This window comes from Atta colombica, unplaced genomic scaffold (genome assembly GCF_001594045.1).
Source record: "Atta colombica isolate Treedump-2 unplaced genomic scaffold, Acol1.0 scaffold164, whole genome shotgun sequence".
Taxonomy (NCBI): Eukaryota; Metazoa; Arthropoda; class Insecta; order Hymenoptera; family Formicidae; genus Atta; species Atta colombica.
The window spans coordinates 1,400,162-1,425,309 of record NW_017259255.1 but is presented as its reverse complement, the minus strand read 5'-3'; the positions used below and the strand labels follow the sequence as shown (position 1 = coordinate 1,425,309).

Below are 25,148 nucleotides of genomic sequence, written 5' to 3'. Positions count from 1 at the left end.
TCTCTCTCTCTCTCTCTCTCTCTCTCTCTCTCTCTCTCTCTCTCTCTCCCTCCCTCCCTCCCTCCCTCCCCCCTTTCTTCCCTCTCCTCTTCTCCCCTCTCTCTTTCATGGTGCCCTTTTGCACTATCTTCTCCAGTCACTTCGAAACTTAGACGATTTCAAGCTCCTTTGAAGCTTGACTCTTCGAGTCCTAGATAAACCGATTGTTCAGTCTCATATTCCTATGAGACAGCTTGGTACCTTGAACCTGGACAAATCTTCCCTGAAAATTTTTTTAAATTTTTATACATTTTTTTCTATTATATAAGTAGGAGATGATTCTTATTTATTTTTATAAATATTATTCAAAACTTTAGTTCTTCATAAAGATTTTGTAAAGCTTCAATGCTATTTTTTCTCTAAATATAGTTTAATCATTTTATTTTAGATAACTATTAAATTTTTTTATTATAACATTGATTGCAATCTAGTTATATCAGAATTCTCATATACTTCTGACTTAAAGGATTTCAGGATTTATCTTTTGAAGTTTGGCTCTTTTGAGTTTCAGATAAATCGATTGTTTAATTCCATATGTGGCAATACGATGCTTACCTTGAATCTAGCCAACTGCTAAGGTTTCCTTAGGGATTCTTCTCACGCACTTATCTTTCTTCTCAAGTATTATTCGTATAAGTACAGTTTTCTAAGATTTTCTAAGTTTTTGAATATTCAATTCTAAATAATTATATAATCTGACTAAATCATTATGTCCTTGATATAAGACTGAATCAAATCATCCGAATTTTGCACAAGTTCATATCTTTAGATGCATCTATGTTTTTATATAAACGATGCCTTCGAATTTAGATGATGTCAGAATCCTTCGAGTTCTAAATAACTTAATTATGAAGCTTGTCAGGCAATCGAACTTTCTTCATCTTTGACGCTCTTCTCAACCTCAATTTTATCCAATTTGAACTTTGTTGCTCTGATTTCAGAAATTTTAATATAAAATATTAAATTAAAAAAAAGATGATCAAATTGCGAGCAAGTAATATGAACTATCTGTTTTTAACGATAAATATTATCGTCAACTATTGAAAAGATTTCAGTCACTCAATAGTGAAGGATGATGTACCGCGGTTTCGCTCGAAAAGTCCGAAGGGCTCCAGAGGGTTAAGAAACGCTGTGACTGCACCGTCGAGTCATTGACTCCGATCTATTCGAGGCCTTCGCCCTCGGCTGATTTTTTTGTGCTCTGGTACCGGAAGTAGGCCAGCGCAAACTGTCCCTTTATCTAAGATTACGTCTTATGAATTTTGTGGCGAAGAATTTTGCGCGAAGATGAAAAAGTTTCGTCATCCATTCTTGTCCTTGTGCGGGATAAAAGTGCAAATACTACCGTATATTCTTTTTCTTGTTTCTCACATGAACGTTTTACTCAATCCAGATTGCAGGATGTGATGAATTGCGCAATTATATAACGGATCCTTTTATGTGGAAAGAACATAACATGTTTTTATGATAAACAAACGAATGGAAATGCTTGAGTCGACATATCCATAAATAGAAGGTAATATCAGATATTTGGCTAATATAAGAAAATTATTCTGTTTGTATTCCAATAGAAAGGTTGGCAGTTTCTGTATTAACCTCGCGTAACAGATGAATGAGTAAGATAGGTAAACATACGGTTATAATGGGACGAGTAACTGATGCATAATTAATGGATTCATTATGATGTTTCAATATTGAAACATTTAACATTCGTCGTCACTAGAGTCACTTTACTATTGTGATATTTAATATTTTAAATAAAATGTTTTTAAAATTAACACAAATAGATGGATTGAACATAAAATATTTTGTACATGTTTTTAAACGTTATAAAATTCCAGAATCTGTAAAACTTTGATTGAGAGAAAATATGATACTTTTTAAACGCTTTATCTATCTAGAACATTAAGTATTTTTGAAATTAATAATTAAAAAGTTGAAATTAAGTTAAAGTTTACCATAAACTAATTTAAAGAAGGCTTTCGTTTGAGATGTTTTTGAGATCTTGACTTTTGAATACGAGATCTTCAAAATCAAGTGTTTTAGATTCTTTGATCTCATATTCTTTTGATCCTCGATTTCTTGTTTGGATGTGGTCAGCAGAGATTGCTTTGTTCTGATTCGCTGAAATATCCTAAAGTTTATCTTGTCTAAAATTCTCAGGTGAGCCATTAAAATACCTGAACACGTATATACCACCTTTATCCTTTTACTGCTAGTAACTCTTTAAAACATTATCCTTGGCTGATTATTATAAAGAAAAATTGTAAAACTATTTATATCTGTTTGATTGATTCACATTTTATATTTGCTTTATTTGCTTGTTTTTATTTTTGAATTATTGTCTAATACAATCTCTATAATTTATTGAAATGCACATTCTGTTTTGTGTTTTAGAAGCAGACTATACCTTAGATGATTCCTTTTGGAAGGAAGAGGAAACTCCCGCTGGTGAGTGAATACAATATCATTATACTGGACAGAAAATTATTAGTAAAATAACATTACTTAAACAAAATTATTTATGTACTACCCATATTCATAATAGTAGGATAATTTAAAATACAATTATCTAAATTTACGAAGATATTAAAATTCAATGAATAAAATTTTGTAAGTATTGTTTCACAAATCATTCAATTTAATCTAAATTTTCCTGTGAAATTAATTTTAATTTAATGTAACAATAAAAGTTTTTCATCATTATTTACACAATAAATCGTAACGGTTAGATAAATTAAAATTCTGTTAATATTGCGTGATAGGAAAAATTTACAAAGATTTGCTGTCACAATCTTTGTACAATTACGACGGCTATTGGATAAGGCTTTGCGTAAACAAACTACCATAAAATGGAAGGACCGCAATGCAGCACTTTCGTTAGAAACTTGATCCTTGAGGATACGACAAATCCTTGAGAGCGGTTTATTGTTAAGTCAACATCGCTGATTGGTCGGAAACGCGAAACTTAAATTGGATTACATTTTAGACGGGGACAATGCACCGGGACAGAGCTCGACGACGTGAATCTCGGCCTAGATATTACGGTGATTGTATAATGAGAAATCTGTCTTAAGAGAGAGAAAAGAAAAATTTGAAGTTATTCCAGTTCGCATTTATTTTAATCTGGTTTTAAAAGCTGAGAAAATTTTATATAATGTATTTCAGTAACGTTGAATGCAGGATTCATAGAATTAGGGAGCTTAATTAGGGATTAGGATGTAAAGCAGCGTTGAGCATACACGAGTAAACAGCAATAGCTTCTGTATATTACATGAAATTTAATTTAATTTGATATATCACTTGAATATATCTATTATTTATACAGAAATTCAGTTTGCAATTACTTAGATTGAAAGTATTGGGAAATATATTACATAATGTGCCTTGATAACAAATAATTTAGGATTTAGAAAATTAAAGAGTTTAATTAAAAATTAAAGTTTGAGGTCTATCTTGCATAAAGATGTAAAATTCAATAACTATAAACAAATGATTATTTTGTATTCAAGTACTTGAGAAATTTTCAAAAATCACGTTTAAGAAGGACATCATTGCAGAATTTTCTGACGCAAAATTGAAGCCACCGCACTGTAAATTGCCGCAACGCATGTTCAACAACTGTAATGTGCAACATATAATGACGTCGGCCGAATTAATCGCAATTTACGTGACATTTCTGCGGCAACGGCAACAATTGGTGGGAGGAAAAGGATGGAGGATGACGGGCGGGATGAAAAGAGTAAATTAATCGGCGAGTAATCTCGGCATGTTTGGGCGCTGCTCGAGGAGTGGAGATTGGAAATTAAATTCGCGATCTGCATGCGTAAACTTCTCGAAACAAGGACGCGAAATGATTCATGAAATAGAGGACAATCAATATTATATCCAGAGAGAAGTTTGAAATATGGATATTTATCGTTAATCTGAATAATGATAATTTTTCAACACGCAAAATGTATTCCTCAACTACTATATAAATTCTAGGAGCAATGTTCGATGTATAGGATATAAATTGTTCGCAAAAAATCTGCAAATAAATGAAGTGAGAAGAATTTTAAATTTAATTACATCAAATCTAAAAATATGACATTTGATAAATATTAAATATATATATTATAATTTATAATGCTATAAGGAATATATATATATATACATATACAAGGATCGTTTGAAAAATTTTGAGCTTCAATATGAAAATGGCATTACTCACCTAAACTCACTCTGGTGCTACAATCGTACATGTTTTGAAAGATAGAGTTGTTGTGTGATAGTTATTTGTGCCAGTCGATGTCAGTGTTTTTGTTTGATGAAGATCTCTGTTCTCCGAGTCAAATCCTAGGAAATAGGAAAAAAGTTAAGAACTAGATCTAATGAATACGGTGGGTAGTCAATCAATTCGAACTGCAATTCATAAATTTCTGTCATGGCGATCGCCGATATTCGACTTTTTCTATTTTTACAAAAACACTGACATGGATTGGCATAAATGATTGTCAACAACTAAGTATTCAAAATAGCTACAATTTTCACAGATATCTTTTAAAACATATACTGTAATACCATAGACTGTAGTATCATATACAATAGGTTTTGACGAGTAATATTCATATTAAGGCTCAAAACTTTTCAAACGACCCTTGTATGTATACACATATCATCACTTTCGTGTGTGAGACTTGATCAGAGAGAAAATGTCACTCTTTTATGTAGGAAATCGAGACTTTTATATAGGGAATCAATCGAGAGAACTGATATGTGGATGCAAAAGAAATGGGATAATAAAATCTATTTTATACTACTTTATTACTATACCATTATTATTGAATCGTACGGACTAAAATCTCAATGTCGATGGTTGAGAGGGCAGGTTAATGGCAATAGCGTGAAATTTTGTCGATGCGGCGCAATGAATCGCCCCAAAGTCCATTCGAGATGAAATTAGAGATCGTAGAGGGGTGGTTAAAAGAGTGGGGAACCGGGGGGGTGAAATTAGGGCGTTCGATTGAACGTGGAAATTAATTTCAGGTGAGGTCGAACGACTACTACACGAATATCGACAAAACCAAGAGCTAATACGAAATATCGGTGGTCATTACTATCAGATCATCTATCCGGTACAGCTACGGCATCACGAGAAAATGGGGATTTCCACGAGAGAAGTTGGCGTACCGAAGGTAAAATTTCGCGCCCCGCATTGTTTTCATCTATAGTCTTCATCACATTAAGAAAAAAAATGGTTGCAATTATAATTTAAGGATTAAATATATTAAACATATTTTAAAAACATTCAAAAAATTATGAAATGATTACAAATTGTTTTATATTGCACTTAAAAATAGTAGAAAAAATTTAGCAGTTATTTTTCATATGGATAAAAAATTATGTTAATAAGAAATAGATATGTGTTCTAAAAATATTAAGAAAAATCTAATGAAAAAAAAAAATCTGAATTTTGTATTTAAGAACTTTAAATACATATTCAAGATGATTTATAATATAATATAAAGTTTTATTGGACGCACAGATTAGTTGTTTTGTAAATAAACAAAATTATTTTATTTATTTTTTTATTTTTTTACAGAAAACAGACAATCACAATGAAATTTTATATAAATTATCTTGAACAACTTAAAGCATTTACATAAAAAATTGAGATTTTTCTTAATTTTTGTAATTGTATAAAAAAAATTAATTTTTATTGACAAAAATAGACTATAAAATAAACTATAAAATAGACTATAAAAATGTGTTATTAAATAAAAATATAATACTATTCACACAACTTCCACATGTATCTAGTTTACTTGAAGTGTAAATATTAAACATTTCCAAATTTAATTTACTTTGCAGAATACATCCTTAACTATTACAATTTATAATAATTTTCTAAATTCCAACTAAAATATACTTTTCGGTAAAACTACATATAAATATATAAATTATATTATATTATTATTAAAACATTTCATAACAGTAAATAATAATTATAAAAATGAAATTTCTAATCATAATTATTTTATCATGTATAAGTAATTATAATCATCAAACATCTCAGCAAATACAGATATAATTGTCATATAACATATACGTAAATATATATATTAGTGTGGGAAAAAGTTCGTGGCGTTTTTCCCATTAGATGGCATTAAAAAAACGCAACGAACTTTTTCCTACACCTAATATATTATATATCGAGAGAAAAATTTTTATTACTTATGTAATAACTACTTATGTAATTACATATTACTATAATTATAATTATTATTACTATAATATTAGTCATAATAATAACTATATGTATATAACTATATATAGTTATTCAACAAATATATATGTATAGATAAGAACATGAAAATTAGTTATTACCATCAATATTATCATAAAAATGATTGCAATTACTATAATTTTACTATAATTTATAGATATGCAATTACTGTAATTTATAGTATTTTTGGGACAACTAATTTATATTCTGTTTGTTGCAACTTTTCTCTCGATGCACGTGAATATTTTATTATTAAATTAAATAAAGTTAATAAAAGTATGGATACATATAACTGCAAACGGAAAAAGAAATTGTATACACAAAATAATTAAAGAATTGTATTATAAATTTAGTAGTATTAAATTTATATTTAGTAGTATTAATATATACTAAGCTCTTCCATGTTATATATTTTTAATTTATTTAGATTATTTTTTTAAATATTATAGTTGATTTAACATATTATGTATGTTTCTATTGTATTTTAGTTTCCTCAAAGAGGTTACGGAGATGGAGGATATCAGAATCCTAGAGGCAGATTGAGAGTAAGTTTTATAGTACAAAAATAGATTTTAAGATAATCAATTAATTTTAATATTAATTTTAAAATAAGTAATCCTTAAAATAATTGTAGCGATAAAGATTAATAATAACAAAATTGATATTTTCAGACAGGGAGACATTTTCATCGGACGTCTCTTCTGATCAAGGCCTTTAATCATAAATTTCGTCTAGACTTAGAATTAAATACGTAAGTATTTTTATACATATACATGTACGCTGATTAAAGTATATCTATTTTTTTTAATGATAAATAAATTTTAATCATAAAAAACGCGGAAGAAATAGTAAAAAATCTAATTAAAAAATATCATTTATTAAAAAAGATGTACATACATCTACATACGGTTCTCATCATTATGTTGCAGGCAACTTTTAGCTCCGAATCTTATACAGAAAGACTTTTTAGCCGGCAATGCGGAACAAATGTCTAAGCAGGTAAAATATTTCGAACGAAACGTAATCTCACAATCTAATGATATTCAAATATTTATATGTAACTCAGACCAATTAACAGTTTAGAAAGAATAATTGTTTCGCATAGTTTATTTTATATAGTTTGTTTTGTATAGTTTGTTAAAACTAGTTTAGTTGGGTTAAATTGCTTTTAATATGAATTATCTCATATATAGTCTTACCTGATATTACAATAAAAAGCAAGAGAAATAAAAAAAATAGCTCTTTTGAACGGGTAATGACAAAGCTATTTTAGTGAAAGAAAAAATATCAATAATAAATATGTACAAGCATATACACTGTTACTTTATTTATTATAATATAAAGCATATACACTGTTACTTTATTTATTATAATATAAAAGCATTATTGTGAATAATAATAAAGTCTAAAATATTCGCGTTAAGCATTAAGAGGAAATTTCAAGTTTAACGATAATCTCATAATGGTGTTATTATCTTTCTTGCAGGAGATAGAACATTGTTATTATCACGGCACTGTGAGAGATTATCCGGGAGCTAGCGCTGCTTTTCACACGTGTAATGGTGTCAGCGGTGTCATTCATTTAGGCAACGAGACTTTCGTCATTCATCCATTCTACGGCGGCGATTTATCGGTCAGTTAAATTTCTTCTCGTTAATTATTATAAGACTATGATGATGCAATTACATACGGATTGTTTAAAAAATACTGGAACACATATAATTATAATTGAATTACTACGAAGAAACCTAATCTGTGCTCATCCATGTGTATAATTCGCACACCATTTGAAATAATAATCAGCGGCTGATGCGGCTAAATTTAAACAAAGACTTCGATTTGGCTAATTTGGCTTGATTTTATTACTAGATAGACTTAACTTCGTAGAAGTCGCGCTATAATTAAAAATGGAATGTCAGAAAAGGGCAAAGCAGTTGGTGAGAACATAAACTATATGCAGGCCTCTCTTTTAGCAGAAACATCCTCACATTATATTTGAAGCCCGAACAAAAGTTAACAAAGGCTGCGCTAACTCGGGAAATCTTGAGTGGCGTGTAAAGAATCGCCGGCAGAAGCACATCTTCGGGCTATCAGAAACCATTTCCGATCGATATAAAAGAGACGTCCGTGAAGCAACCAAATATATCGAAACTGCCATCATTATCGATAAGGCTATGGTACGTTATTATACCCTTCAAATGTAAGTTAATTAAACTGACAATTATATAACAGACAAAACAATAAATTATACCGATAATACAATTTAAATAGAAGATTGTAAGATGATTATTCAGAGAACAGATGACGGATTATTTAATTTTTCAATTTGCATTTATAACAGTAGAAAATTATAATAAGATAAATCTATTTTTTAATTTTAACTAAAATTTATATTAATTTAGATTTTATTTGAAATTTAAATTTTATTCATTTCTCTATTAGATTTTAATTGAAAATACAATTTAATATTTGTTATATTAATTAATTATACTATTTAACACATCTATAATATCCAGCTTCAAATGATACTTTATCTCTGTGTATAGTTTGACAAAAGAAACGGTAGTACCAGAGCTGAGGTTGTTCACGATGCCATCCAAGTTGCTAATATCGCAGATTTGGTAAACTGAATTATGTAATAATATTCATGTAAATTCATTTTCCCATAGGATATGTACTAAATTAGATTTTCTCCACAGTATTTCCGTACATTAAACACTAGAGTCTCCGTCGTATACATCGAAAGTTGGAAGGGCAGCAACCAAGCGCAAATCGATAACGGCATCGACATCGATCAAGCCTTGTTAAGCTTTAATGATTATACGATGCGGAGAATGTATCAAGTTGCTCAGGACACCACTCAATTACTCACGTGAGTTTATTGTTATTCTTCCGGTTTATAATTCTTTTCTTAATTAAATTCTGATTATATCAAAATATCTGTCCATATTTTTATCTCGATTTAATACGATTAATTTTTGAAATAAATTAAGAGCACAAAAATTCAGTGTTAACAATTAATAGCAAATAATATTATTAAATAAACAAGTAACATTTGTGGATATTCTCGGTAGGGGTGAGACTTTCTCAGGTGGAGAATCAGGGGTGGCTGTACCCGAGACCGTGTGCAGCCAAAGATCCGTAGGAATCAGCGTTGATCTAAATACTTACGAGCCTCATCTTTTAGCTGGTACCATGGCACATATGATCGGTCACAATATTGGCATGAGCCACGACGATGGAAGTAAGTATTACAAAATTCTTTGTTTTGTTTTCGATACGTGAATCAGTTTGGCAAACAGGAAAATAGTTTCCAGTTTTGCAGGAGATGGTAAAATTTTTTATTATCAATTTTAGGAAACGATTGCAATTGCCGCGATTGGCACGGATGCATCATGGCTCAATCTATCGTTGGCCTAGAAAACGTTCAGCCATACAAGTTTTCGGAATGTAGTAAAACTGACTATATAGAAGCTTTAAAGAGCGGCCATGGCATTTGCCTTTTTAACAAACCAAACGAGGTAAATTGACAACTTACACATAAAATCAATAACACTTTAATCGAATTAGAATGGGATCGAATGAACCTTGAAGCAAATTCGATTAACTTAATCGATTTGGGATCTGCTTCGGGTTATAGTTGGAGATTAGGAGATCATGCGGAAACAGGGTAATCGACGACGGGGAACAATGCGACTGCGGATCGATCGAGGAATGCAAGGAATACGATCCTTGTTGCGATCCTATCACCTGTAAGCTGACAACGGAGGCCGAATGCGCGACCGGTCCTTGTTGCAGCGATTGCAAGGTAAGATAAGAGAAGATGTTCCTGTCTTTTAGCGACCAATCTCTTGGAAGTAATACAATATGGCGTGAAGAACCATAATATTGAGAGAGATATAGCATTATTATAATTAATTTTTAAAGATTTCCAAATATTGAATACAAAAAACATTAAATTATTTATCAAATGTAAACTATTAAGTATATATAACAGCATGAAAAATGGTGAATGTACGAAGGAGTAAATAATTCCATTTCCGACGTATAATTTTTTCTTGCTTTTCGTATCTGTGTTCTAACATATAAATCCTACATTTTTCAATGTATTGACAAATTTCAGCTCCGTGCTCGCGGCGTCGTTTGCCGCGAATCGACGAATGAATGCGATTTACCGGAAATGTGCACTGGCGATACTGGTCAGTGTCCACCGGACGTTTATAAAAAGAATGGCAACTCATGCGCGAATAATGCTGGGCATTGCTTCAACGGAATTTGTCCGGCTCTGGATCTACAATGTGAGCAAGTATGGGGTTACGGCGGAATCGCTGCCGATCAAGAATGTTTCGAGCAATTTAATTCTAAAGGATCTATCAACGGCCACTGCGGAACCGACTCCAGCGGTCATCTTATCAAATGTGAATCTGAGTGAGTAATCACTTTTATTATGTAACGAGAAAATAAAAATTTGAAAGATATAAGGAAAAAGGAGATGTAAAAATTTAATTTAAAATAATAAATAAGATTAAGGTTGATATAAATTCTAAGTTTTTGTCTTAATTTTCATTACATTGGTACGAGAGACAATTCGATTGAACCAAATCGAATATTTAAATATAATATCAACATAAATAAGAAAATAATATACGGTTAAATAAGAACATTTTTTCTTTTAGAAACGTTCGTTGTGGGTCTCTTCAATGCCAACAAGGAAGCAAGCAACCAGTAATCGATGGAATGAAGGATTTACATACTAGAACTATAATTTCCATCAAGAACCAGGAATACGAATGCAAGTAAGTATTTAGTAATAAAGTCAAAGAAGCTACTTTTTAATTGAATATTTGAGATATTTTACATTTTGATACACACAATATATGTGTATTATGTTAAATTAATTATTTCTATTTGCAAGAGCTACAAATGGAAGAGTGGAAGGATCTGATATACCTGGAATGGGATTGGTTCGTGATGGCACATCTTGCGGTGATAACTTGGTAATTATAATGACACATTTAACTCTCATAAGAATTATACGTAGTTTTACTTATTTTCAAATAATATGTTAACTTGATTCCTATGATATTCATATTGATTACTAATCATGCATTCTAGATTTGCGTAAATCAAACTTGCACGAGTTTATTTCCATACATCGATCAAGAAAAATGCCCCAGCAATCACGATGATAAAGAATGTTCAGGAAATGGCGTAAGTATATTTCATAACAAATAATCTAAAGCAATTTTACTACTAACACTTTTACAATAGTAAATTTTTCATTTTTTTTAAATTAGAAGTCAAATGCAGTAAATCTAAATTTACAGCTAATTGTCGCAGAATTCTATCATTAAAATAAAAATAAAACTATATTATAAATAAAATAAAAACTATATTAAATTTATTTTAAAATATCGTGTTTTTTAATATTATAATTAGATATTTGTTGTTTAAAACTGAAAGAAATTTATCTGTTACAAATAAAAAATGTTAAATTATGAACACAAGGAATGTTAAAGTTAAAAAACGTCTTAAAATTTATTAGAGGTACTTTTAAAAAAATTAATTGAACATTTTTAATTAAATTTTTTAAAGATATTTTAATATTTAACACATTTAATTAAAATTTTTTTTTAAAGAAATTTATCGATTCATTTAATTCTTATATCCCAGTGAATATCATTCCGTACATTTACATTATGGAACGATGTTCCACTGTTCTGTAATAGTTATGTTATTTTCAGATCAAAATGTCAGCATATTTTAATTATATTTCGCGGAAAAAAAGAGGAACATATACGTAACATTTACATATAAATAACGTACATTATCATAGTTACGTAACATTTACGAAGTTTTCAGAGAATGAAAATTTATATTATTCAAATTACGTAATGTTACGTTAACTATGCATCGAAACAGTGACAGTACAGATCATATATAACAGTTATAGCTTTTTGCATGAATGATATACCTGTTTCGTCTTTGATTCATTGTGCTATTCTGTAACAATTACATACACTATATTATGTAAATTTTCCGAAATTGCGTACAACGTGTTTACTGGGATATTTCAGCTTTGACAAATTTTTTTTTAATTATTTAACTGCAACAATTTCTGTAAGCTAATTAATTCGTGATATACAATTATTGTTTTTTGTTAATTACTTCAGATAACCAAAAAATGTAAGGTGGAAATTAATTAATTAATTTGTTATAAAATAAAAAATTACCTTGGCTGAGATAATATTTTTTGCAATAAAGGTAACTATATATGAAAATTCTCGAGATAACAAATTCAAAAATATAAACAATGCGGTTTGTGAACGTGATTTTTAAAAAAACTTTATATAAAAAATGCTGTCTCTATTTTCTGAAGAAGGCTAGAATGCTAGCCGAAACATGTACTATTTCCTATTTGATTATGTAAGATAAAGTTTCTCTCTGTATCAATTCCCAATTGTCCGTTTGTCATTTATTTATATTTTTGAATCTGTTATCTCGGGAATTTCCATATAGTTACTTTTAAAGTTACGCCGGCTGCAAAATGCATCAAATACACATTTCATTTTGTAAATATATACAAAAAACTTTTGCAATATATACAAACAAATTATTAAAGAATTGGATTAAATGAAAAAAGATCCATTTTAAAAACAACTTCGCGTTAAGTTTATTACATTTTATATTGCAAATAATATCATTTCACCGCATTTAAACAAGATTCCAAATTTACATTTGAATATCCTCCATCATAATCTCTATTTATTGAAGAAGATTAGAATACTAGCCGAAATATATATTCTTTCCTATTTGATTATATAAGATAAAGCTTTTTTAAAGCTAAATCACGCACCGTTCACTGTGCCAAGTTTCAATTGATAATTGCCCATTTGTCATTTTTCGCAATACTTAAGATTTTTACAGTTTTTCTATAATAATTTAATTTGGGGAGGATTGATATTAGCATTTCAGACTGATGGTGTTAAAAGTCCAAAAGTTGGCGCGCAATCATATCCGAAAAAAAGAAATTAATTTAATAAAGAATATATATTGTAATATTCGAAACATTTAACTTTGACCGTGATGGCATTCTCTATTGTATTTGATATAAAGAATTTGTTTTATATATGAACACTTAGTCCTAGTTCTGATTGGCAATTGTATCTTTATGATTTATATTCTCTAGAATTTTTTATTATTCTCTTTTTAATTAAACTTTACTCTTTGACAAATTAAATAAATAAATAAATAAAATTAATTAAGCATTTTTACAAAAAAGAAAAAGCAACCAACAACCCGCTGTTGCTCTTAGCCCTTAACTCTCGTCTATTATTATTAATATTAATATTAAATTCATGTAATTGGAGTGTCTTTATCACGAATTTTTAAAAAATACTTTTACATAAAATTTAATATTTTTAATTTAATATTTTTTAATGCAATTGCCTTTCTGTTTAATTTTCAGGTTAAAACTAACTTCAATTCTGTTAATAATTCTGTTAATAAAAATTCTGTTAATAAAAATTCAATTCTGTTAATAAAAAATTCGATTTGATTAATTGAAATTTAAAATATGAAATGACATTCTATATGTAGGGTTTCATTTTCATATTTACATGCTGTAAGCATCAAATTATCCTTGTTATCCATCAATTAATCAAGAACAAATGATGCTTACAAGCCCTGTGAGGATAAAATGAAATGAATCCACAGATTACATTTGGGAGTGTGCTATAAAATGTTATTGCATTATTCTATCTTTATCATTCAAAAAATATAAAACAAGATAAGCAAACACGCAGCTATAGTTATATATATTAATATAGTATATATATTAGTAACTATAGTACTATATATATAGTACTATAGTACTATATATATAGTACTATAGTACTATATATATAGTACTATAGTACTATATATATTATATTAGTACTATATATATTAACAGTCAGCTATAGATTTTAAAAAGACATAACATTATCAATAATAATCAACTATAGTTTATAAAAAAAACGTAATGCTACAGTAGATATAAATATATTAATAAATAGTAGTGATAAATAATAATTCAAAAAGATATTCCATACACATATAGCATATTAATTTTCAAGAGATATTCTAAAATATCCAAAAAACATTCTGTGTCCTAAAAACATTCTTAGAACGTCTCTCGAATAAAGTGTGCTATGCGAGATATGTAAATTCCATCTGGAGAATTCGATCTTTCAAATATTGTTATATTCGAAACTAGAGCAATTAAAACTAAAGAAACATGGAAAAAAATTTCAGTTGTAGCAGAGATATTCAGTTAGTTGAGTTTCAGTTAGAGATTCACACATTTAGCCTGCTCTCACTAACTAAAGCGCTGTTTACATTAACAAATGCTTTCGGTTAGAGGAATCAAAATTTTCCGTCTCAAGTATGTTGCCATCGTAGCGAACCATTCGATTACTTGCACAGAACTGGGTTTTCTTGCTATGACGCTCATTTTCAGCATCAAGTGAAAATCCATAGTGCGCGAAATGAGATGTAGTGAATTGTGACAAGAAACGATCTCTCTGTACAAACGAAAAGATCTGAATACGGCGAGTTTGGTGTTTGATAGTGACAGTTTATGCCTCGCTCAACGGCAATAACGTAGGTGAGTTACAGCTGCGTTGGTTAAAATTTTGACTAGTGTTTTATAAAATATTATTTATAATAATCGAGGTGCCGAAAAAAATTGTAAAGCTCGATTAATGTCATGATGTTAGAAATCGATTTGAGATCTCGGATGAAGAAAGAATTGACCAATCGCATTGACCAAATTGTGATTTGTTAATTCTTTCTCTGTCCAAGATTTCGAATCGATTTCTAACATTGTGGACATCGAGCTTGTTGAGCATTATCTTGTTATTCCTGTTTGAACTTAATAATTGGACTTCGGAAAACGTAATGGATAATCGAAAATTGAAAATTACCTCAAAGAATGGGGATTAGACTCTTACTCAAACATATCAAAAGTAAGTGATGCAATTATAAAATTAGCAAAATAATATAACATCTGCATATTATATGTATAACTACATAATCTTATTCTCTTTCTTTTCCTTATAGACTCAGGAATTGATGAAGAAGCTTTCCTGCTCTTAGAAGCCGAAAACATAAACAGCTTAATAATAAAAGAGGAATTTCGGGTAAAATTAAGAAATAAATTATGATCATTAAAGGAAAAGTTGAAATAGGAATAACAAGATAAGGTAGGAAAATACCGCACGAATTATTACATTCATTTCTACATTTAATTATTTACAAAACGTTCTATTTCATAGTTGGTTTCATTTTGATATTGTTAGGTCAATATTCATAAATTTTCATATTATATATATATATATACTTAAATATATTTAAGGCCGTCTCATATGTATGTATATCATTTTTACACTTATTAATATCAATAGAATTCTTTTTCCATTTCTTTCCTCCTGATCTGTCCTATAAGAAATCGTTTCTCTGACTGATGCCTCTTTGTCTCAGGAATTCTCTTTAAACTTTATTTCTTTTAATACAGAGACTGAATTTGATTTAGAATTTCAACCTCTTGCAATTGCTAATGAATAAGCTAATGAATTAAGCACTTCCACTTCCACACATCTCCTATGAACCTACCCAAAATGAAACATCCAAAGTATTAAATGTAAGTGATATTTTTCAACGTGCATACAGTATAATATGCTCACACTGTCTTCACATCTCAAAAATTATAAATTTTATTCCAAGAATGATGCACTTCTGTTATTTTACAGTATTGGACAAGTTAAGAAAGATAATAATTTACAAAAGCAATTCCAAAGAAAGATCTGAGGCAGGAAAGCTGAGACTTGCGGAAGCAATTATTAATTATGAATTTACTGGAGAAGCATATGTGAGTACACGACTGATTTTTCAAATATTATTTATAATCAATATTTTAATCTTTTGTTCACGTATTATAATCTGTCATAATTTTTTTTTCTTTTTCTCTGTTCAGAATAACTCCAGCTTGGTTTATTTATTTATTTATACAAATTCGAACAGAGATCGAGAAAGAGTTTCTTGATGAAAGTGAAGTAAGTCATTGTTTTCTTTTTTTCAAGTGAATTTAGAAACATCTTTCTTTTTTATTAAATTTAAAGGATGTTTGGTATATGATATACCATATTTGATATAATTAAATTTAAAGGATGTTTGATATACCATTCCAAAGAATCGAAAAAGAGATCCTGTAGGCTGTTTGTATGACAAATATTGTTCGTTAAATAGATTATTAGTAAAAAATGGCGTAAAAATTAGAGTAAGTCAAAGAGATGTCAAGCTAGTTGAAACATCAAACCAGGTAAGTATTAAAGGAAGATATGATAAATAAAAAATATATAAAATTTGTTTGTTCAAGTTGCTGTGGTTATTTTAGATAAATTATGTAGATAATCATTCTATGTAATAATAATATGTAAAATGTATTATTATAATCACCGAAAAAGTGCAGGAAGCCCTTCAGTGGTTGCAAAATCGAATTCAACCTTGGAACATTGTCGTTGTAAAATGGACTTTAACTTGTCAAGTTAAGCATAATACTTTAAAATCTGCCATCGCTTCAGATCAAATAGCTAATTATTTTGAACAGTATAAAGTTTTGAAACAGCCTCTAGATTATATGTTGGCAAGTAGTTTTTTCTCGTGAAGTTTTTTCAGTGGTTGCAAAATCGAATTCAACCTTGGAACATTGTCGTTGTAAAATGGACTTTAACTTGTCAAGTTAAGCATAATACTTTAAAATCTGCCATCGCTTCAGATCAAATAGCTAATTATTTTGAACAGTATAAAGTTTTGAAACAGCCTCTAGATTATATGTTGGCAAGTAGTTTTTTCTCGTGAAGTTTTTTCAGTGGTTGCAAAATCGAATTCAACCTTGGAACATTGTCGTTGTAAAATGGACTTTAACTTGTCAAGTTAAGCATAATACTTTAAAATCTGCCATCGCTTCAGATCAAATAGCTAATTATTTTGAACAGTATAAAGTTTTGAAACAGCCTCTAGGTTATATGTTGGCAAGTAGTTTTTTCTCGTGAAAATTTTGTCTGATATGTGCATGACTACTACATATAATATACAATAACCTTTTAACAATTTATATGTTTCTAGTTAGAAGAAGATCTTGACCAATTGTCCACACTTAGCATCAAACTTTTCAGCTAGATAGTCTGCTTTGGCTATTAACAACAAGAAGTAAAAAATACGATAAGGCAGTATGTACATCATTGAAATGCTTTTAATAGAATATTACTTACAATTTTAGATTTCATATTTTTCAATATTTTACATCATTTTTTTTCATTTGATTAGAGATATTTTCTGAAATTATTCAAAACAAATATATTTTCTGATTTTGAAGGTAATTCTGATATAACTGCTTTATCACTTCTACTAAAATTATTTAATGCTTTAGTGCTGCGTGCAAGTCAACCTCGCAGAGTAAACAACCAAGAGATTTTAAATAATTTTATTCTTCTAGTAAAGGTCAGTTTCAATGAAACATTTCTCTTTATGCAAATTACATGGATCGACATATAGGTGCAGATTGAATTTTTCGAATCATTTCTTGAGATTTTTCTCCGCTTAATTCGAATCCGGCTCACATCTAGTTTTTTTGAAAAAAATTGAAATCAAAAGTAAAAAAAAATGTATTTTTGAACTATTTTTTACAAAGTATAAACAATAAACTAGATAAACTAGATATACTAGAAAATTAAAAAAAAGCTTAAAATGCGGATTAGATAGTGCAAATTATTATTTATATACGAAAAAACACTTTTGAATTGTTTTAAAAATATGATAATAAAAAATGTGAAGATAAAAAAATTTCAATGTTCATTCGGATTCAGCGACAAAAAAAATCTACGAAAAATCGACATACTCAATCCGCATTTAGTATATTGATCATTGTTATTTGTAAAAACGAAAATAAGATATATTATCAATGTCTCCATTTTTTTGTAGACTACAGATGATATTGAAGGAATTTTTTGAAAGAATTGAAAAGTGTTGGAAGAATTGAAAATGCCCGGCAAATGAAACAAAGTATTCAATCTTTCGTGATCCTAGGAGAATCATAGGATTTGGTGATTGATTCCTACATAGTAATTGATGCAAGAATGTACAACATGGAGAGCCCAATTAGAGCTGTTGAAGCTTGTTTTAAAATATTTTATTCATAATTGTGTTTATTCCTACTTTTGTAAACCTGTTTGATTATTCTTGTCAAATGATAATTCATAGCTACATCCCTAATTTAGGGATATATCTATGAATTACCATTTGATAAGGGAGACAGCTATTAGCCATTGGTTAAAGAAATTAAAAAATGTACAAACTAAGATAGTGATAAGCTTCTTTGTATAATATCTGTTATATCGGTTCTGCAATTATATTTCTCTTTTTAATTATGGTTAGTTTTTGCATAACTATTAACTGTTGTTGCTGTATTGTATTGTACTTTCTTTTTTAAATTTTATCTGCATAACGTCATGTTTTTTTGTTCTCTAATTAAAAATTGACTTCCTCTCTGTGGATGCTCTTTATTTACATTAAAGATACGCGCACGAGTTAATGAATATGCAGAATTTAAATATCAAAAAAGGAATTATTGGCGGAATTTTCCGAACTGAAAAACATTTGGAAGACATTTGATCAAAATCCATAAATATCCTTATGTATTGGATTGTCCGAAAAGTTCGTGCCGATTTTGAAGGAAAATTGAAACGCAGAAGATTTAAATTTTTAATTTCATTTATTAAATTTAAATCTTTTGCGGCACAAACTTTCCGGACGACCCAATACATCCAAGTAGTAATAAACCTATTTTACTAGACACATTTACAATTAGTAAGGAAAGAAAATTAGCTTTTAATTCTAAAGTAAGTAATGAGAAAAATAGCAATGTCTCTAATATTTCAAATAAGGAAGATATAACTATATGTTTACTTAAGAAAAGTATGAGAAATAATTTAATGACATTTGTAAGTAAATTTTAGTTTGCCAAGAAATCATATGCAATTAGTTATTGATGATTTTCATCAACTTCTTTCTGCAATGGTTAATTTGAAGCAGTTACTTTGTAACATTTTGATGAAAAATCCCGCTAAAGATATAAAAGAAGAAAAGTTGATAAAGTTCTTCCGGTTTTAACTAAACCGAAGGATGTTTATTCAGAATATCATCATCTTAAGATATTTCAAGAAATGGGTCATTATATTCTTTCCCAGTCATATGTTATTGATTCTAAGATCGATAATAAGCTTTCTCAAAATAGAATTATTAAAGAAATTGTTTCACTTACTGCTCAATTTATTCCCATGAGGGAAGTGCTTTATAGTTTTTTGTCTTCCTGGAATTCTTTAAAAAACTTTAGAGTACGTGAAAAAATAAAAAATTGAAAAAGATTTATCGAATTTTGTTCAAAGAGAGATTTGGAGGGAAAAAGAATCTAAATATTGGTAAAGTAAAAGTTGTGCTATCAATTTTTTTATATTATGACGATTTTGAAGTCAATAATCCGCTTTGTAGTCATTGAAGTCACGCTCTAGAAAGTAGGAGTATATTTTTTAATTCCTTGCATCCCACCAGAGTTCACAGCAAAACTAGAAAACATATTCTTATGTCTCCTCTTTTATTCCTCAGAAAGAGATACGTATTCAAATGAAAATATTTTTCATATTGTAGTGGATGAAATAAATTATTTGCAGAAGGAAGCCATTACATTTGAAATGATTCTAAAATTTATTTTGCTTTGGGATTGTTGTTTGGTAATAATTTAGCTCTAAATTTTGCTTTAAGTTATATAAGCTCTTTTAGAGCAAATTGTAGATTTTGCAAAGCTTCTAGACTAGATAGAATTAGATTGCAAAATATAGCCAGAGTTAAAGAATTATTTGTTTGGAGTTCAATACTTTAATATTTATTCTAATTATTCTTTTAATATTTTACACGATGTTAAGCTCGGAGTTTTAAAATATGGAATGAGTCATATTATATATGAGTACATTATTAAAAAGAAAACTTTTTCGCTTCGAACTAAATGAGCATATAGATTGTTTTAACTATAAAAGAAATGAATTCAGAAATAAACCACACTTTATTTCAATAGATGAAATTAAACAAAGGAAAATAAAAATGTCGACTTCAGAAATACAAACTTTTTTTACTTGTTTTGCTTTTTATGTAGGTGATCTTGTGCAGTATGATAATTTATGGAGTTATCATATAATTTTACAAAAAATTGTAGATCTCATTAATGCAAAATATCTCCAGAGAGGAGCAATCAAACTTCTTGAAACATTGACTACCGAATCATCATAGACTATATTAAGAAATATTTGCAGATACATTGAAACCAAAATTCCATAATATATTATTTTCAAATCCTCAAATCTGCCTTCATTATTCAAACTATCTACGATATGAATAAAAAAATCGATTTACAAAATTAATTGCTAGTGGCACCAGTTCAAGAAGAAATATTTTACTATACTATGGCTATGAAAGAACAGCTCATTTATACTATAGGTTGATAACTAAGAAAGAATTAGAAGAACATATTTCGATGAGACCAGCATCTCTTATCAGTGATATATCATATTTGGATAAGTATTATTTATTTTACCGTCTTTACTTGCAGAATTTAAATTTAAAAACGTTAAAGTATCTTGGATTAAAAAAGCAAAAATAAAATACAGCATCAACAATTATATAGTTCTTTCTCTTGACTCACAATATTTACCGGTATATTTGGAACTATTAATACTATAATCTGTTATGAGATTAAACATGTTTTATATGCGAAGTCTAACATAGGATATGACAAACAACTTCACATATGAAGTATTAAAGAGCGAATCTTTGTCTGCTGGTTATTGTGCAATTTACATAGTCCATTTTTAGCTATTTTTCATAAAATGCCAAATGAAGAATATTATGTTGCTTTAAAAACTTCTATTTAAGACTTTATTATGTTCAATTTTATGTAAATTAACTAACAGTTAAGTTATACATTTATGTACATTGTAAAACATTGTTGGAATACTTGCAACTTTTAGTCGATTTTCAACTTGATTCCTATCCTTTACCTCACCAACCCATGCGCAGTCTAAATGCTGATCGACATTTAGACTGTGAGTTGGTAAGATAAGAAAATCAAGCTGAAAGAAAATCGGCCGAAAGTTGCAAGTAAATTCTAGTACTGTTGTAAAACAAATGTAATAATTTGAACTACATATTTTATTATAAATATATTTATATAAAAAACTGCTATTTTTCAATAAATTTTATGAATTGTAATTTAATTATTATATGATTTGTTCATTCCATTATAACATTTTTTACTGATTAATTTTTGTAAGATTTTATGAGTGGAGTTATATACTTCTTATAAAATTTTATATTGCATATAAAAATTTTATATTGTATATAATCAGACATGTTCTTCATTAATACATCTTACAGATGATAATGCATTTTATACATGTATGCTTCTTGTCATTAATTTGAAATAATTGAAATTGAGCAATGTATATTGTTCAATTTCAATACTTTTAAGTATTGTTAATGTCAAAAAATAGATATGTAAAAATGCATTATCTATATAATAAGATGTATTAATTAAGAATATGTCTGATTCTACCAAAAACTTCCTTTATATAAATAAAATTATTGGTTTGTGAAATTAATTGCAAAGTAAACAAAAACTTATCTCCAGCAACTGAAACACTCGATAACGCGAACTATACTATATAATTATTATAAAGGAGAATGAATAGTCAGAGATAGAACGTTCTGTTTCTTATTACTATAAGCATTCGTTATTATAATTGAGCTATTGGTTGACACAAATTAGACTTTTAGCAGAGGCAGTTAACATTCGGTTGAGATAACCGAAAACAATTGTCTGAGCGGAAATCTATTATAGAAATTTTTCTATTTTTACAATTGAGTTTTCATTTAGTCCGCAGAAAACAGAAAATTTTGGTTGTCGTAATCGAAATTCAGTTACACGAACCGATTTTTTTTTCATGAAAGATTTCCGTCAAAGATTTCTTTCATGATTCAATGATTATTTATGAAGTAAAGATTCGTGGTGCATCAACGCAACATATACAATTATATAATTATTATTTATGTCAAATTTGGAATATTATCTATAATATTATCTAAAATTACTATTTCTTTTTTTATAGGTGTGTACGAACGTCAACAAATGTCACTGCTTTCTTGGTTGGAGCGGACCGGACTGTTCTATAGAGCAATCTATTCCAACGGCATTGCCGACAACACCCCAAACTGAAGTAGTACCTAAATCTGATTCTAAACTTCCGGAAAAGAAAGAGACCCCCTACGGTAAGCCGCGGCTTCTTGCATACATTTTTTCATAATTGTTATTTCGAGGATAAAAGCGGGAAATTGATGCGCTATTGTACTTGCAGATTTGTTTTTAAACATTATACTTAACCCTCTCAACAGGCGTATACAACAATATAAACATCTTATTTCTCTTCGCAACGTTTATTCATTATTCAAATTTAATTATTTATTGTATTATATGCTTTCTGGAGGGTTATCTATATGAAAGAAATACAATTATTCATGCTATACAATTATTATTATTTCTATATCGATAATTTATTTCAAAAAGTACAATATTTAATAAATATTATAATTAATATATATTATAAATATTCAAACTAAAATTTGCATTTAGATCATACAAAAAGTTCTTTAAGTATAATCAAAGTACGCTATATTTTTCATGCAAAGATTTGAATAAAAATATATACATCGACATTTTATAAATTATTTTGAAATTTTATATACATATAAAATATAAATACAAGAATACCACTTTCGATCCAAGTTATAAGATGTTAAGCTAATATATACATATATGTATTATTTAAATGAATTTATCTCAGAAATATGATTGCGCGCTGATTACTTTCAGACTTTCAACACAATCAATCTGTAATATTAATAATCCCCCAAATTTAAATCAAGTTAAAACTTGTAAAGAACTTATTGCAGAAAATATTACCTTGGCCGGGAAGCGAACTCGAAAGCTTGCATTCCGTCCTCACCATTAGACCTGAGGACTTAGCAATATTCCTTACTTAGCAATAATAAGTATAGAGAGGAACGCATTGAAAGGGAACATGTGTAAACAATAATAAGATTAAAAACGAAACCGTTAATGTGAGTACATCACCTAAATACGAGAGCATCACTTTCGTCAAAATTAGATGTTGAACTAATATAATATAATATAATATTTAAATAATTATACATGTATATGTATTATTTAAATGAATTTGTCTCAGAGAACGCTATAAATTCTTTAGATTTTAAAATGATTTAAATTTGGAAGGATTAACATTTCAAATTGATTGCATTTGAAAATCCAAAAATAATCGGTGTGCAATCATATTTCTGAGCTAAATTCATTTAAATAATATATATAATATAGGTATTTTTTAGCTTAATATTTAACGTTGACTGAAAGTGACGCTTTTGTATTTAAACGATGTATTCACATTAACAATCTCCTCTCTAATCTTATTATATAAAATATATTTTACATAAAATTAGAAATATTATTATTGCTGCTTTTTGAATTAAGTTCTGGATACAATTATGTAACGCATTAATAATTATTATTTATAATATTATTAAAATACAAGAAAATAAATAGGAGCGACTACTCAAGACGACTATTCAAGTATAAAAATATTTGAGTAATCGTTATATTTATTTTTGTGTATTACCATTATTAATTATCATCGAGTTATTTAACAATTATTAATTCTCATATAGTATAGCAGACTTCCGTTAAATCGTTTTTTTTTTTTTAAAACTTAATGATATAACTAGTATAATATTTGTTTAAAAAATAATTCTAAAATTGAAATTAACATTATATTATCTAATTTAATTAATTGTAATTTTTTTATATAAAATCTAAAAGATTACATCTATTATAATAATTAATACATGAATGAAATTACAGTTTTGAACTAATAAACTTCAGATAATTATTTGTTTAATTAGAAATAAAAAAATACATTTATAAATCCATATAAAAAAAATCAATATATCAATTGAAGCTATAATGATTTTTCTGAACCGATTTCAATCAGCGATAAGTCTTTTTTATTGGCGGAAAGTTTAGACCGGAAATAATATCGCGCGTTTCCGATAAAAAGGAAGTCTACTGTACTTTCAATTTTAGCAATATGAGTCCAGTCGATCGTCCCGATCAACTTTAGGCTCGCGATAAGGCAGAGTTAGAATTTTTTGGGGTCATACTATCAGCTGTGCACATAAAATCCGGATGCGAACTCATATATTATACGATAATCATGCTCGATTTCGTTTCAAGAGAAGCGAAAAAGAAGGATCCTTTTGTATCCTTTAATATCCTTTTGATATTTTCTCAGTCCTTTCAAATGCGACATCCCCGCTTTTATCCCTTGAGCGATAAAACACTTTTAGGTCACTTTGTTATATTTGAAAAAAAATAGGAATGTTACTTTATTTTTGCATTTTTCGATTTTTAGATTTATTAAATTCCAAAATTTATATGTATTCTCTTGTTTTTTTTAAATCCCTAACTCTCTGTATCTCCCTTTCTCAGGTTAAGTAATAATTATATAAATTTTAATAATTATGTATACATTAAAAGTATATATAAGAAAGATATTCGTCTCTTAATTATAGAACTTTAACTTTGACTCTTATGGAATTTTAACTAACTTTTTAAACTATAGTAGATCTT

The 25,148-nt window shown here is 28.4% G+C and overlaps 1 protein-coding gene across 15 annotated transcripts in view; it reads left to right on the top strand.

The window, feature by feature from the left end:
- LOC108686143 (disintegrin and metalloproteinase domain-containing protein 11) overlaps nucleotides 1-25,148 on the top strand; it is a 58,385-nt gene that overhangs the window by 13,531 nt on the left and 19,706 nt on the right. For 11 of the 15 annotated variants that reach the window (XM_018191264.1, XM_018191266.1, XM_018191261.1 and 8 more), the window contains exons 2-18: nucleotides 2,437-2,490; nucleotides 5,068-5,216; nucleotides 6,796-6,852; nucleotides 6,979-7,058; nucleotides 7,237-7,306; nucleotides 7,794-7,940; nucleotides 8,281-8,484; nucleotides 8,854-8,928; nucleotides 9,007-9,179; nucleotides 9,382-9,551; nucleotides 9,665-9,828; nucleotides 9,948-10,115; nucleotides 10,431-10,735; nucleotides 10,984-11,103; nucleotides 11,223-11,304; nucleotides 11,423-11,518; nucleotides 22,561-22,720. In XM_018191264.1, the coding sequence (XP_018046753.1) occupies nucleotides 2,437-2,490; nucleotides 5,068-5,216; nucleotides 6,796-6,852; nucleotides 6,979-7,058; nucleotides 7,237-7,306; nucleotides 7,794-7,940; nucleotides 8,281-8,484; nucleotides 8,854-8,928; nucleotides 9,007-9,179; nucleotides 9,382-9,551; nucleotides 9,665-9,828; nucleotides 9,948-10,115; nucleotides 10,431-10,735; nucleotides 10,984-11,103; nucleotides 11,223-11,304; nucleotides 11,423-11,518; nucleotides 22,561-22,720 (2,274 nt within the window). The remainder of the gene's footprint in view (nucleotides 1-2,436; nucleotides 2,491-5,067; nucleotides 5,217-6,795; nucleotides 6,853-6,978; nucleotides 7,059-7,236; nucleotides 7,307-7,793; nucleotides 7,941-8,280; nucleotides 8,485-8,853; nucleotides 8,929-9,006; nucleotides 9,180-9,381; nucleotides 9,552-9,664; nucleotides 9,829-9,947; nucleotides 10,116-10,430; nucleotides 10,736-10,983; nucleotides 11,104-11,222; nucleotides 11,305-11,422; nucleotides 11,519-22,560; nucleotides 22,721-25,148) is intronic. The other 4 variants (XM_018191274.1, XM_018191267.1, XM_018191270.1 and 1 more) reach the window with 1 other exon arrangement.